This window comes from Panthera uncia (genome assembly GCF_023721935.1).
Source record: "Panthera uncia isolate 11264 chromosome D3 unlocalized genomic scaffold, Puncia_PCG_1.0 HiC_scaffold_8, whole genome shotgun sequence".
NCBI lineage: Eukaryota > Metazoa > Chordata > Mammalia > Carnivora > Felidae > Panthera > Panthera uncia.
Genome location: NW_026057586.1, coordinates 67,558,295 through 67,572,757, shown reverse-complemented (window position 1 = coordinate 67,572,757; position 14,463 = coordinate 67,558,295). Strand labels below are relative to the sequence as shown.

Genomic DNA, 14,463 nt, shown 5'->3' with positions numbered 1-14,463 from the left:
CAGACAGCAGTGAGCCCCATACAGGGCTGGAACCCACAAACTGTGAGATCGAGACCTGAGTCAAAACTAAGAGTTGGATGCTTAACTGACTGAGCCACCCAGGTGCCCCTCATCCAAATATTTTAAAGCTGTTATGCATATTTTCAGCATGCATAACATTTGGGGAGAAATTACTACATAAAATGACTACTTACAAGTTTGGCAATTAATATTTATCTCCTTGGACATTTTCTTTTTTTTTTTTTTTTTAATTTTTTTTTTCCAACGTTTTTTATTTATTTTTGGGACAGAGAGAGACAGAGCATGAACGGGGGAGGGGCAGAGAGAGAGGGAGACACAGAATCGGAAACAGGCTCCAGGCTCCGAGCCATCAGCCCAGAGCCTGACGCGGGGCTCGAACTCACGGACCGCGAGATCGTGACCTGGCTGAAGTCGGACGCTTAACCGACTGCGCCACCCAGGCGCCCCTCCTTGGACATTTTCTAACTAACATATTTCTGTGTGTGTGTGTAACTCTAATACATATATGTATATATATATGTACAGGAGCATACTATTCAAATTTGTACTTTATTATCATCTCTAAGTATCTTCTAGATTTGGTAACTTTCTTTTTTCCATAACTGAGAACAATGATTTGTTATAAAGATTGTCTGCATGCCCCAACCTCTTACTCACTTTTTTCTAAAAAAAAAAAAAAAAAAAAAGAAAAGAAAAGAAAAGGAAAAGAAAAAGTGCAGTGGAAAGACCAGACTTTGAAGGTTTTAACACCTGGATTTGAAAACTAGTTCTGTAAACAAGCTGGCTGAGTGATTTTTGCACAGTTCACTTAATTTGGCGCTCTGTACCTCATTTTCTTTCCTTTCTTAAGCATGCTAAAATACCTATCCTATAACGTTGCTCTAAGGAGGAAATGAGATAAAGCATCTCCATCATCTCGCACAATACTTAGCATATAATAGGTGCGCAATCGATGGAAGCTACTCCCAACTTCTAAACTCCCTGAAAAGGGCAGGTTTCCGTGAACGTTCGCAATCATAGTAACTAGCAAAGGGCTTCATACATCACGAAAATGATTCCCAGATACTGCTTTAGGAGGAAATCTCTAGCTTTTTGGTAAATATTTCACTTCTATTACTTTTAAGGCAGCCCTAACTGCATTGAGTGTATTCCAGTATCAGATACTATACCATCTGGTATCTATCATATAGATAATAGAACAGTTTTAACGTTCATGTAATTCTTTTGATAACCTTTTAACAGCTTCCCATGGTTCTTAGAATACAATTAAAATTCTTTACTATGGTCCAGTGACCTATTTAGTCCCAGCTTATTTCTGCCCCCTCATTTAAAATGTTCTAGCCACACCTACCCTCCACCTGCCCTGAAATACTCCAAGCTTATTCCAGCCTCGGGGACTATCCTCCTCCAACTGGAGTGTTTCCTCCACTTTCTTCACAGGCTAGGCTATTTATACCACTAGGCTCAACCATAGCCTCCCCAGAGTCCTTCCCTTGATGAGTCTGCCTCCTCCATTACCCTATTTTAGCTTATTTATAGGAAGCCAAATTCTCTCATTTGTTTCCAAGGGAGGTCAGGGGGCGTGCCCCCTGATTTTGTTTCCAGGTATATCCCCAGCGCCTAGAACAGTGCCTGGCGTTAATGACTCCTGGGGCCACCACTGCTCCTAGGCTTTCGGGCAGAAGGGCGCCTGGGGGGTAGGGGTCGCGTGGGCGTTCCCTATGGCCGCGCGACTGTCCTCCCAGCCCAGGTCCCTTTCCTGGGTCTTAAGGGCGAGCACCTCTATTCCCCGCGGGGGCCCTCGCTGCGAGTGGTGGGGCACTCCTCCCATCGGGTCACTGGATTCTGGGGTGGATTCGGGCGTTGGGGAGCTCTGTGGCCACACCTGCTGGCCCTGGCTGCACTCACGAAGCTGCTGGTACATGCACGTGAGCAGTGAGCCAGGTGAGCCTCCGTGTGTCCCGCGCAATCCGACGGGGCCCGCGACGGGAACAGAACGCGGTGGCGTCGGCCTCCCCACCGCGTCAGCAAGACTTTCCTGTAGACGTCGGAACGACAGGCCAGTCAAGGACAGGGCCTCTTCTCAAAAGCAGCGAGAGAAAGCTTAGCGCTGGTCACCAGAACACGACTTCCAGGGAACTGACTAGAAAACTCACCAGAAACCGTAGGCTGCACACACGACCCGAGGAAACTAGACTGTGGAGGGAGGAGTGGCACCTAAGGGACGTGCGAGCGCGAGCCCAGTTTGCGCAACCGCAGAAGCCGCACGCTTTCCTACTAGCCGCGCAGCCGCAGTGGAGGCTCCGTGAGCCTAGGGTGGGGCTCGGGACTGGGGCGGAGCTAGCCCCTCGCGCGCGCTGACGCGACGAGTCGCGGCGGAAGGGTGTGGACGCGCAGGCGCGGCAGTGGTTCGGGTGGGGGCAAGGAGGCGGGGCCGCGCAGGCGCCGTGAGGAGCGGTAGCAGCGGCAGCGGTGGCGGCGGCGGTAGCGGCGGCAGCGGCGGCAGCTGTGAGGGGGTTCCGGGAAGATGGTGCTGATCAAGGAATTGTGAGTGGGTCGGTGGGCGCGTGCGGGGCTACGGGACCTCGGTGGTGGGAGACTCATTGAGGAGTGGCGGAAGCGGAATATTCCTAGAAAGGAACGAACCTCGAGGTGGCCGCTCCCTCCCCCCGGCCCGCGCCCCCGGCCCCACTGAAGGCCTTTCCACTGCGCGCCCCCAGACCCGCTCCCTTGACGTTGCCGTGATAACACCGCCGCCTTCTCTCCTGGGGCGGAGACGCCTGGGTTCCCGGCCGGAGCGCGTGGCTCGGGAAGGCGAGGCCGGGAGTTTCCGCTGGGACCCGCCTTCTTCCCACCCCCCACCCCAGTCTCAGTCTGGGCCCACCCGCAGGCCCGCCAGTGGGATCGAGCCGGACCCCGAGGATGGGGAGTCGCGGTGGGTCTGACAGTGATTTGTCGTCTGGGGTGGAGCCTACCTGTAACCCGCGGAAGACAGGTCTGCCAGGTGAAGACAGCCCTGGTGCCGCGACTCGAGGTGGGACGTAGGCACCCTGAAGTTCAAGCAGGAGCTGGGAGTTGGCAAAAGTGCGCTCCCAGGGCAGCTGTGTTGACTTACCAGGAGAGCCATCTCTCTGCTGAGTCTCAGTTTTCACATCTTTAAGATGGGGTGATACTCTGGGTTCCACCTACTTCACGGGGTTTAGACGAAGAGTTAACACGTGGTCTGTCAAATGGAATGATTTTCAGGTGCATCAGGACGGGCAAAGTAATTTTGCTGAAAAGTTACAGCATTTCCCACCGGCAAGGGCTGTGACTATCACAGGAAATCTGGTTAGGCATGATTGTTGAGCTGTCACAGCTGGTTCGTATCGTCAGCATCCTGTGGGCAACTAGGGATTTCGAGTGTGGCCCGTTCCTTGGCTTTTCAGTTGCTCTTCTCTTTATAAATTCTTAAACAAATTTCAGCTTAATTTAGCCATCTCAAGACACTTTATTTTTAATGTTCTCAAACTTCTTTTAAAAGTCACTCCTGTCATTTCTCTACTTGCCTTCCACCACCCCCCCCTTATTTCACGGTGTATAAAAAAGCGCTGACAATAGCCCACAGAAGTCTTCCGCTATTTTCTTTTCTGCTCTGATCACATTTACTACCCTTCCCGTGCCCATTCCAAGCTCGCAAGCTTCCTTATCATTTTCATTAGTTCAGGGAAAACGCTTGGCTCAGGGCCTTTCTGCTTGCTGTTCTCCCTGCCTGAAGTGCTCTTCCCTCATCTCATTAACTAACTTGCCTCCTTCAGGTCTTTGCTTAAGTATCACCTTCTTAGGGAGTCCCTCTCTGAGAACCTAATTGCAGTCCCCACCATTTGGTATTTGCCTTTCCTGTGTAATTGTTGTCAGTAGCAATTCTCACTGTCTAACGTGCAACATACTTTTCTAAAATCTATTTTACTACACGTGTTCTTTTACCATATGTAAGCTCCATGAATTTTTCCTTTTTGCTCACTTCCACATCCCCAGCTCTTAGAATAGTCCTTGGAACATAGTAAGGGCTCAATAGCACTTGTTAAATTAATGAAAAATTACAACTTTAATCAGTGACGGGGTCCTGAGAAAAGACACATTTTCACTTAAAGTTCATAGTATTGAATTTTGGATTTATATAAACCTTTTCTTCCAAGTCATTTATACACTGTATCATGAAAGTTTTATTTATTACTCTGACATCTTTGCAGTGTAGGTAGGTGGCAGAAATTAAGACAAATGGAGGGAACAAGACAGAAGGAAATTTGACTTGGCCCAAGTCACATAGCAAGTGGGTTGCCGAACTGATCTTAGATCACCGATCTCGTCATTTTTATTAGAGTTATTTCCTCTTTCCTAAAATATGAATTAAGTGTTCAGTAGATCCCTTTGACAGTTATGTGAGGAGTATCCACCTAACTCATGGAAAGCAGTTCCCACTGGGAATCTGCACAATACGCTTTTTGTGAACCATTACTTTCATTATAAAAGTTTAAATGCACCGAGGTAATGAATGCTGTAATGTGCCCAAGTGTAATTTTTTTCCTGCGGAGTTATAAATTACATTTGGTGTTCACTCTTCATGTGTGTCTCCCTAGACTTTTTTTCCTCTTAAACTTTTTGAGAGCAGAGACTGTTCTAAGTATTCCTGGTATCCAGCATAGCATCTAGGCTAGCATACTGTAAGTGCTCAGTGCTGTTAGACGAAGAGAAAATGATTCTTCCTGCTTGCAAGTCAACTTTCTAAAATTGTTTTTGGTCAGGAGCAATGAATAGGTCATTCCTATGTGAAGATGTTGGTAAACCGTAAAATACTTTGGCGAATGTTTGTTTTCTTAAAAAAAATGTCATCTATTTTTGACATGGATTAAAAGTTTAAAAATGACTTCTCAGGGTGGGGAGTTCCCTTCAAGTTGTTACTTGAGCAACGGATGAAGTTGCCGTTCGCAGAAAGGCCTGATTTTAAAGAACTAGTTGTTAGTTTTATTTGGAGTATTATTTTCCTGATGATTTTCAGAGAATTTGGAAATTTTCAAATCACTCTAAGTTGAATACTACTTTGAGAAGAAGAGAAAATCAGAGCCTATCTATTCCTTTCACTTTTCATTAAGCAAATGTTGAAGAATTTATTTGACTCATCATTCATCCAGAATGTCTCGATCAGTCAACTTAGATTTTGTGAAATAAGTCCCTGAAAGTGCTGTTGTATGAAAATAGGGATCTTCCTACCAGTGAGTAGTTGTTAAAATTACTCAGCAGTGATTTTTGGTTTTGTGGAAGTTCAGGGAAGTCTTTAACTCTTTCCTCTCTATTCCTTTCATTTCCTCTGCAGCCCATCTTCTTGGTTCAGGCCTTTGTACACCCTTGCCCAGCTTTCCCAAAGATGGCTTTTCCCCCACATCCTGCTTCTTAATGGTTTTTAATTACCTACAGATGGCTTCTTCAGATTAACTGTAGTCATGTCACTTCTCTTTTGGAGCAACCTTCCTGGATTCCTTGTTGCCTAATAAACGTAATAGATTTCTTACCATTGTATTCCAGGTTCTGAAAATATGCTCCCAACCTGTATCTTTGTATTTTTCTCTATCTTTCGAAATATACTCTCCATCTGTATCTTATTTCCCCTCTGACCACTGCACCCGCTTGGCCCTAGTTTATTTTGCGTGACTGAGATAGCAAGTTAGTGTGTACTCCGAGGAGACAGTTGAAAGGATTAGGTATGGAAGGAGTTTTTGTATAACAAGTTTATCCTTGATGAGAATCGGAATTAGTAGTCCTGGTGACTTGTCTTTAGGTGACCATTCTCAGAAAGACAAAGAATGCTGAGTGATCCCCTAGTGAAGGAGGGGAGAATAACAGGAGGCATGTTTTATGCTGTTGGAAATCAAGGTGATTTGAGCACTCCAGCATAGCTGTTTGAGGAGGATAGGGAGAGGGGTGGGTGGGCAGTGCAGCCAAAGAGAAGTTGGAATGAGGAAGAAGTTGTGAATTTTCTATAAAATGAAAATCGAGGTGACCGCTGTGAGATTTTTCTCTCCTTTTAATAGAGTTAAAACAAAATTTTAAATGACGTTGCTGTGTCATTTAACGATTAGTAGGGAAAAGTCTGAAAAGGATCAGGCCAAAAAAAAAAAAAAAGTTGCTATCTTGGACACCAGCTATTCTCATGAGACAGTTGATACTCAGGGATTTTCAGAGTTTATGCTGGAAATAAGTGAAGATACTTCCATATAAAAATCTGGTGATAAAATGCAGTATTCTGACATAAAATAATTCACCCCGGTATTCTTTTTTGGAATATATTTTCAGGAGCATTAGCCTCCTTTTAGGTCCTTTTGTATGTCCAGTAACAAACTCTTGGACAGGATCAAACATCTGTCAACCTTAAACTGAATCTACCCTGGAAAGGTTTTATTTATAAAGTTTAAAGTGTTTTCCTTGGTAAAGTTTATTCTTGTTAAGTCTAAAGGACCTTTTTACTTGTTTTTCTCTTAGCAAAACTGAGGAATAGTTGGGGAACGATTTTTTGGAAGTGTTCGTTCAAGTGGTTCAAGACCTATGTCCAATGAGAGATATCATGAAAACAAAATTCATAGTGTACAGATGGAGAATGAAACCATACCAAAAATTTCCTGAGGGCAACCTGACCACACAGTCCAAAGATAATATATTCGGCACCCTGCAATTTTCAGTGATGAGTTTTCACTTGTTCCTTTTCTCCTCACCAGAATCTCTGCAACTGCATTTGGGGTCCTGGTACAATGAGGACACTAAATGGGAATCATCATCGAGACCCAGAAACAGTAATCTTATTTCCCCAGTTTAAAAATTCTTATTTAAAAAATAATATTTTTTTTTAATGTTTATTTATTTTTGAGAGAGACAGTGAGACAGAGCGCGAGCCCGGGAGGGCCAGAGAGGGAGACACAGAATCGGAAGCAGGCTCCAGGTTCTGAGCTGTCAGCACAGAGCCTGACTTGGGGCTCGAACCATGAACTGTCAGATCATGACCTGAGCTGAAGTCGGGCGCTCAACCGACTGAGCCACCCAGGTGCCCCACCGGTTTAAAAATTCTTATTTAGAGCTGTGAACATCGTGAAGACCCTCTTCTGTAAATGACGTTCTTGTATTGGATGATCTGCTATCATTGGATTCAAGTAAAAGTTATTGTAAACCTAGAGACCTGTGTTCTCATACATGATAAATATATATATTTTTTTCTTTTGTCGTTTTAGCCGTGTGGTTTTGCCATGTTCTGTTCAGGAGGTAAGTCTCGCTTGTTTTCTGTTTGTTTTGTTGATACATTGTGTTTTGGTACATTAATCTCAAATCATATTTTTGTTGTGTTCGCTTACCTTTACATTCGTACAAGTGAATTATGGTGTATCACAGATGCTTAATTATAAATGAATTCTGTTACAGTGCCTTGTTTCAGAAGGCTCTTAAAGAATGTAAGTTTAATCTCCTGCCCAGTTCAGGAATTCTGGCTACAGTATATCCCAGAGAAAGGAGGTTCCGACCTCAGTGTGAGCACTGTAAGGCTAATAAACTTGCTACTTAGAGAAACAGTCTGTTTTACTGTCGGATATTTCAAGCCTTTGACTTTATGCCCAAATCTGCTTTCCTGTAAGGCTTGTTGTCTCCAGTCCCTTCCACTCGTGCAATGGGAAATAAGCCTGTTCTGACTGGCATATGGTAGCCCTTTAGGTTTTCTTTTGGCCATTCTGGCTCCTCCCCTTGAGTTCTTTTGTTCCTTCTCCTCCACACGAGGTCACAGGGTTAACCATTCCCAGTGCGTTCATTTGGCCTGGTCTAACATGACCTCTAGACTTCCTCACCAGCTGCTCTCACTACATGCGTCGTAGTTGGTGCTCCGCTGAAACCACTATTCCAAACACAGCCTGACCGGCACGTAACTGTGAGAGCTTATCGTCTCCCTTGATCTGCACATGGTACGGAAGTACACATCCAATCCAGAACTCGTACATCCTTCGGTGGTAGCCGTCTGTGGCATAGCCGGGAATGAGGATAAAAGCAGAGAGACATCTGTGTAGCAAACCCCACAAAGCCCGCTGGGTCCTTCTAGAACTCGCATACAGTTTGCACTGGCTCAGTTTTCTTGTTTTCCTAGAGCTGACAGTAGATTAGAAGCAGTGAATTGGAAGTGGGACAAAACAAACTGATAACCTAAGAAGTGACAGCTGACAGAAGACAGAAAGGAAAAAAAAGCGCAGAAACAAAAAATGAGTAGCTGCTGGCATAGTTGAGAGCAGTCTTGAACACAGCTGTATACATCTCAGTAGTGCCTCAGGTTTCCCTGTATAAAAAGACTCAAGCCAGACACCCCTGTGCTTTCCTTGTGCAATTGATTGTTTGAACTCGAATGTGGAAATTGACGTTTGTTTTGGTTAAATTTTTTCTTTTGGTTTCAGTTGGTCAGATCAATTTGTTGAAATCTTTTTGAGTCTTGATGTTGTCATCCAAAATAATCCTGGCTTTTTCCTCTATTCAGATTTACTAAACACCTCTCTTGTCTGTCTTTAAGTTACTCTTAAAAATGAGAATGAAAGCCTAGTAGCATGCCACAGAATATCAGTTCATTAATATATATTTTTTTGGATACTGTTTAGTTGTTTCCGTGTGAAGTTTTGTTACTCTGTTCCTGCCTGAGATTAAATTTATCTTCTGATTTGGAGACATTTTAATCCTTCTTTAAAAATATGACAGTGTTGAAAAGTACGTTTTGAAGGACTTAATTAAGGATTGTAGCTTACTGGACCAACCCTGGTGGTGTTATTACAAAAACCAGAGAAGAAACATCTCCTCCTGCAGTCTAAAACCCCTACAGAAATTATTTTTGTTGCTCTTAAGAAACGTGTTTGGTTCTAGCTTCCTAAACCCAAATTGAGTGATTGAGTTAGTGTATATTTAAATTAACCTTTAAGACAGTATCATAACTCCCATGGGCTTTTTAGATAATGAGTGTTTACTGAGCTTACCACTACCCCTATTTTTGTCTCAAATAAAATGTTCAGTTTGAATGATTTCATTTTTAGAGATAGCTTTGCTTTGAAAACATGCCTAAAAAGAAAAGAAAAACGTTTCTTTAGGCCTTCCTCACCAGGAGGAAGAAATTTAGCCAAATTTGAAGAGATTGGAGATAGCGCCATGGTCTAGTCACTAGAACAAATTAGAACATGAGAACTTTGTTTTTTATTATTTGTTGGAACTGTTAGCAGCTCCAAATTGACACAGAACAATACTCCCCACTCACAGGTATTGGTTCAGGCCATTGAGAATTCTGGTTCACTTTAAAATGCAGTAGGGGCGCCTGGGTGGCTCAGTTGGTTAAGGGTCTGACTTCGGCTCGGGTCATGATCTCACAGCTCATGAGGTCGAGACCTGCGTTGGGCTCTGTGCTAATAGCTCAGAGCCTGGAGCTGCTTCGGATTCTGTGTCTCCCTCTCTCTCTCTGTTCTTCCCCTGCTCTCACTCTGTTTCTCTTTCTCTCAAAAATAAATAAACATTAAAATTTTTTGTAATGAAATAGAAACTACTGTCAGCAGTTCCTTGCCTTTTATAGTAATTCTTGTATATGTGTAATCCTTAAAAAGTATTTCTGTTTACTGGAGAACTTTACAATAAGCAGTTTTGATCCTGAGTACCCACCATCGCCTCTGTTTTGGTGGACAAGGGCCAAATTGGGCATGTCAGGCAGAAGGTATGGGAAAAAAACACCCCAGAGGTCTACCAGAATTTGGGCTGTAATGGTTCTCTGCGTTTTCAGGGTTTATTTTTATACTTCGTGCATCTCCTCTTTATCATTAAGAATAGTATTTTGGTTGCTCAGCTTTCTTAATTGGCAGAGTAACAATTATATTCCTGTCATTTTCAGAATTTTGTGAAATTAAATGAGATAAAATGGATGTGAAAGTGCTTTGGAAAACACAAATGTATATCATACAAAAAGTTGGGCCAAGCATCAAGGTGTTTTTTTTGATAAGTGAACGGTACATTTTAAAGCGCCCCAGAGTGTTTGTAACTAGCAGTTTTCTCGAATAATGGAAATCCTGTAAAATATTACAGAGTTTCTTAAAGCTGTATGATCATCCAGTGTTTGTCTTCCTCAACATACTGATTTCTAATTTGAGTCCTGTTGTCACATGGAACAAATGCGCTGAGTGCTTTGGATATGCTTTTCAGTATCATATATGGTACTATTTTAGCACAGGAAGTTCCCACAGTTACTTCTAGCTTACTGAAATTCTGTGCTCTGAAATTCCAGTATCAGGTTGGACAGCTTTACTCTGTTGCCGAAGCTAGTAAGAATGAAACTGGCGGTGGAGAAGGAATCGAAGTCTTAAAAAATGAACCTTACGAGAAAGATGGAGAAAAGGGACAGTATACACACAAAATCTATCACCTAAAAAGGTAAGCTGATTGTTCACATTTGATGCTTACTCATTCTATTGAAAATGATGCCTTAACTATCCAGTTTATTGTTGATCATGTAACCCCTTAACTTCCTGGCAGGTGTGCTGAGGTATTTCTTAAAATTTCACTCCGACAATGCGTTGCATTTTAATTTTTTGAGAGAACCTCCCCATTTTATTGGTTATTTTTATTTTTATTTTTTTTTTTAAATTTTTTTTTCTTTTAACGCTTTTATTTACTTTTGAGACAGAGAGAGACAGAGCATGAACGGGGGAGGGGCAGAGAGAGAGGGAGACACAGAATCAGAAGCAGGCTCCAGGCTCTGAGCCGTCAGCCCAGAGCCCGACGCGGGGCTCAAACTCACGGACTGCGAGATTGTGACCTGAGCCAAAGTCGGATGCTCAACCGACTGAGCCACCCAGACGCCCCTGGTTATTTTTAAATTATAAAAGTAATGACTGCTTATTAAAAAATTCAGACAACGGAGAAGGTTATAAAATAAAAACTTAGTCCCCACCTCTTGCCATCACATATCCGTAACCCCAGGGAGAAACACTAGAAGCAGTTTCTCCTTCCCAATCATTTTCTATACATATGCAAATAAGCCTTTAAAAACAAATATACTGAGAGCTCTGTTACTTGTGTTCTTGTTTTCTACGACAAATGGGATCATACTATACGTACACTTCTGCAGTTGCCTTTATCTTTTGTGCGGTGACACATCGTGAACGTCCTTAATGTCTGTGGCATTTTTTTTAAGGCTGAGTGAGATTTCCTAGGGTGAACAAAGCATAGTTGACTTACCCATTCTGTAAATGATGAGTCAACATAGGTGCTTTAGGTATTTTCCTTTCTGTGTGTTACATACAAGATTTCTGGGAAAGGTGGTTGTACATGCCTTCATGCCTTCGGTAACTGTTTCTCTAGGAGAAATGTATAAAAGTGGGATTGCTGCAAGGACATGTTCATTTAAAATTTTGATATTACTGCCAGATTGCCCCCAAAGAATTTGATAGTGTTCATTTTCCATAATTTTCTCTGTTTAGTTTTTTGCCAGTTAGATGTACAAAAATTGTTTCTTGTTTCAATTTGCATTTATTAGCGAAGTTGAATGTTTATATCAGTGGACCATTTGAATTTCTTATGTGACTTGACTATTCAGATCTTTTTTGTTCATTGTTTTTATCTGTTTGGTTGATAGAAGTTGTTTCCTGCATTCTCCTAAGTTTGGCCATCTGATCTCTATCTTTGGCATAAATATTTTAAAACCGAAAAAGCATACCAGTATTTGTCCAAGGAAGGCAAAAGATCATCAATGGTTTTTAAGAGTCCATTTTTTCAGTAGTTCCCCCCTAATTTATTAAAGGTAGGAGAGATCTTTGATCTTTTCTTGCCTTTATTCTTTTCATACTGGAATGAATAACACCCATGTTTTTTGTAGAGCTCCTCAAAGTTGTAGATGAGCTATGATGATCAGTATTTTTCCTGTTGTTTCAGTTTAAGACCACTGCTTGATTTATACTGACACGTGAATATAAAAAAGGTTATGACTTTATCGAATCTTAAATTTTATTTATTTATTTATTTATTTTCTCCTAGAACACAACATTTCTTTGTTTCTGATGCAGGTTTGAACAATGGCAATAATTCTGATCAATCAGTTGTCCATAGAGACTGCCTTATTCATGGTTCCTGTTAATTTGTTAGTGCCCTAAGTATACCTAAAAAAATATGTCAGTTGAGAGAAAAATGTGGCATTCTAGATGTTATGATCTACATAACATTTGTAATATTGAATTTGCTTGTGTACAGTCCTATTTTTAGAGTATTGTACGCTTCCTCATTAATTGAATTTTAGCAACACGTAAAACTTTTTTTTATTGTAAACATTTAACTCTCTGGGGATTCTAAAATTAACCGGAATGTTTGATACATAAAACTTTCTGTTGCTGTATGATATCCATATGTGAATAGTCTTGAAACAGATTCAAAATACCCTTCATTTGAAAACAGAGTGGGCAATTGGGGAAATGTCTGATATATCATTACATGGAAAAGATTAGTTGCTAGATATGTATGTAAATATAAATATGCAGTGCATATATTTTTAAAAAACTAATCAGAAAGCAGTCTATAAAGAGATTCATTAAAATGTTAAGAATGTTTTTCTCTTGGTGGTGGGATTATGGGTGATTTAAAAAAAATTTGTTTTGCTCTTCTGTATTGTTTAATTAGGGAAAAAAATAACTGTTTTGAAACATCTGATTCAGATGACATTCCAGCCATAAATAGGAAATCTTTTGAGTTGAAGAGGGCCATATAAATACGGGTAGTGCAAGAGTTGTTAATATTCTGAAGAGCTTATTTGGGGGTGACTATTTCTCTCAGGCTTTTAATAGATTAAATAAAGGAAAACCGGCTCTCCGGAGGCCAGCCTCCCAGTGAACTTATGGCTTCTTCATTCCTAAAAAGAGCTAATATCATTCCACAGTGCCCTTTGGTTTTACCCTGTCACGTATTCATTTACTTCTCACGGCAGTCCTGAAAAATAAGCAATATACATGTTGTACATCAGAGGACACTGAAGTGCGTGTTTACCCAAAGTCACACAGCTAGTAGATGGCAGAATGGTGACTGAGACCTGGATTTTCTAGATTCTGATCCCATGGTCTTTTGGTCACAAGTAGGCAGTCCCAAGTCCTGGACAACAAACGCTCAGGACCTCAAGAGCACAGGTGTCCTGTGAGAAGGGAGGAAGGGGGTCTGATTGGATGGTAAGGGCTATCTGATGCCCATAGAAGGCTGGTTTTGTCACACAAACATAGCAGCTGTGGACAGCAGCATGGAGAGGCCTGAAACAGGAAAGGAAAAGGAAAGAGGGTGGCACTAATGGGTCTCGGTCAGCGTGGCAGGTAATAGCCTCTCTGGCAGTGGTGAAGAACCACTGAAAACCTGTCTGGGAATAAAGACAAAACCAGAACCGATTCTGCTGTAGTCCAGGGGAGAGAATGGTCCAGGGCGAGGCAGTCAGATGTCCACACTCAGAGTCATCAGTGTCATGCCGATGGCACAGTAGCCACAGGATAATTATTTTATGGAAGGGCAAAGAATCATTTAGCAGTAAGTGCTGGGGCTTCGCTGGGCCATAAGAAAGAAGGCAGTCACGACACAGGGCTGGCAGCATAGCCTGTCAGACTTGTGTATCCTGTGCGGGCATCCTGCAGGTTTAACATGCTGAAGACCTACCCACAGTTCCTAGAGAGTTTTAGGGTTCCTTCCCTGAGGAAGTTGTGTCCAGTAATCCCTGTTCCCCTTTTAGGCATTTGCTCCATTGGGTAATCTCTAGTGCTGTGTGCACTCTCACTTTATAGCATCGCTAGAATTGCAAACCTGGCTGGTGAAATTTGTTGCCCAGGGCCGCCAACACCTTATTTTACGTTTGAGATACTTGAAATTTGAGGTTTGCTTTACCCAGTGGAATCATCGTCTCTGGATTCCCTGGCCAGTATGCTTTCCCATTTCAGCAAGACACTTCTTGGTAAGATATGTACACTTCATCTTATACAACTCATCATGTGTTGAGAAACAGTCTTGGCAAGGTATTAAAAAACCCATAATTTAGTGACCACTGCAGGGGACTTTTCTTTCCTTGAATCTCAAATAATAATCTTTTTACAGGATAATGAGATATCCTTTGACATCCTTTTCCATGTCCTTTGATAACTTACAGTAAATAGTTGCCCATGGTAATTGTAAGCAGAAGATCTAGTATTCTTACTAGATCTTCTTACTTACTGTATTCTTTTTTTTTTTTTTTAATTTTTTTTTCCAACGTTTTTTATTTATTTTTGGGACAGAGAGAGACAGAGCATGAACGGGGGAGGGGCAGAGAGAGAGGGAGACACAGAATCGGAAACAGGCTCCAGGCTCCGAGCCATCGGCCCAGAGCCTGACGCGGGGCTCGAACTCACGGACCGCGAGATCGTG

The 14,463-nt window shown here is 42.2% G+C and overlaps 1 protein-coding gene across 6 annotated transcripts in view; it reads left to right on the top strand.

Annotated features, from left to right (window-relative positions):
• The first annotated feature begins 2,474 nt into the window (after positions 1-2,474).
• Positions 2,475-14,463, top strand: part of PITPNB (phosphatidylinositol transfer protein beta) — a 65,278-nt gene continuing 53,289 nt past the window's right edge. For 3 of the 6 annotated variants that reach the window (XM_049619795.1, XM_049619796.1, XM_049619794.1), the window contains exon 1: positions 7,315-10,473. In XM_049619795.1, the coding sequence (XP_049475752.1) occupies positions 10,235-10,473 (239 nt within the window). In that variant the 5' untranslated portion in view covers positions 7,315-10,234. The other 3 variants (XM_049619798.1, XM_049619799.1, XM_049619797.1) reach the window with 2 other exon arrangements.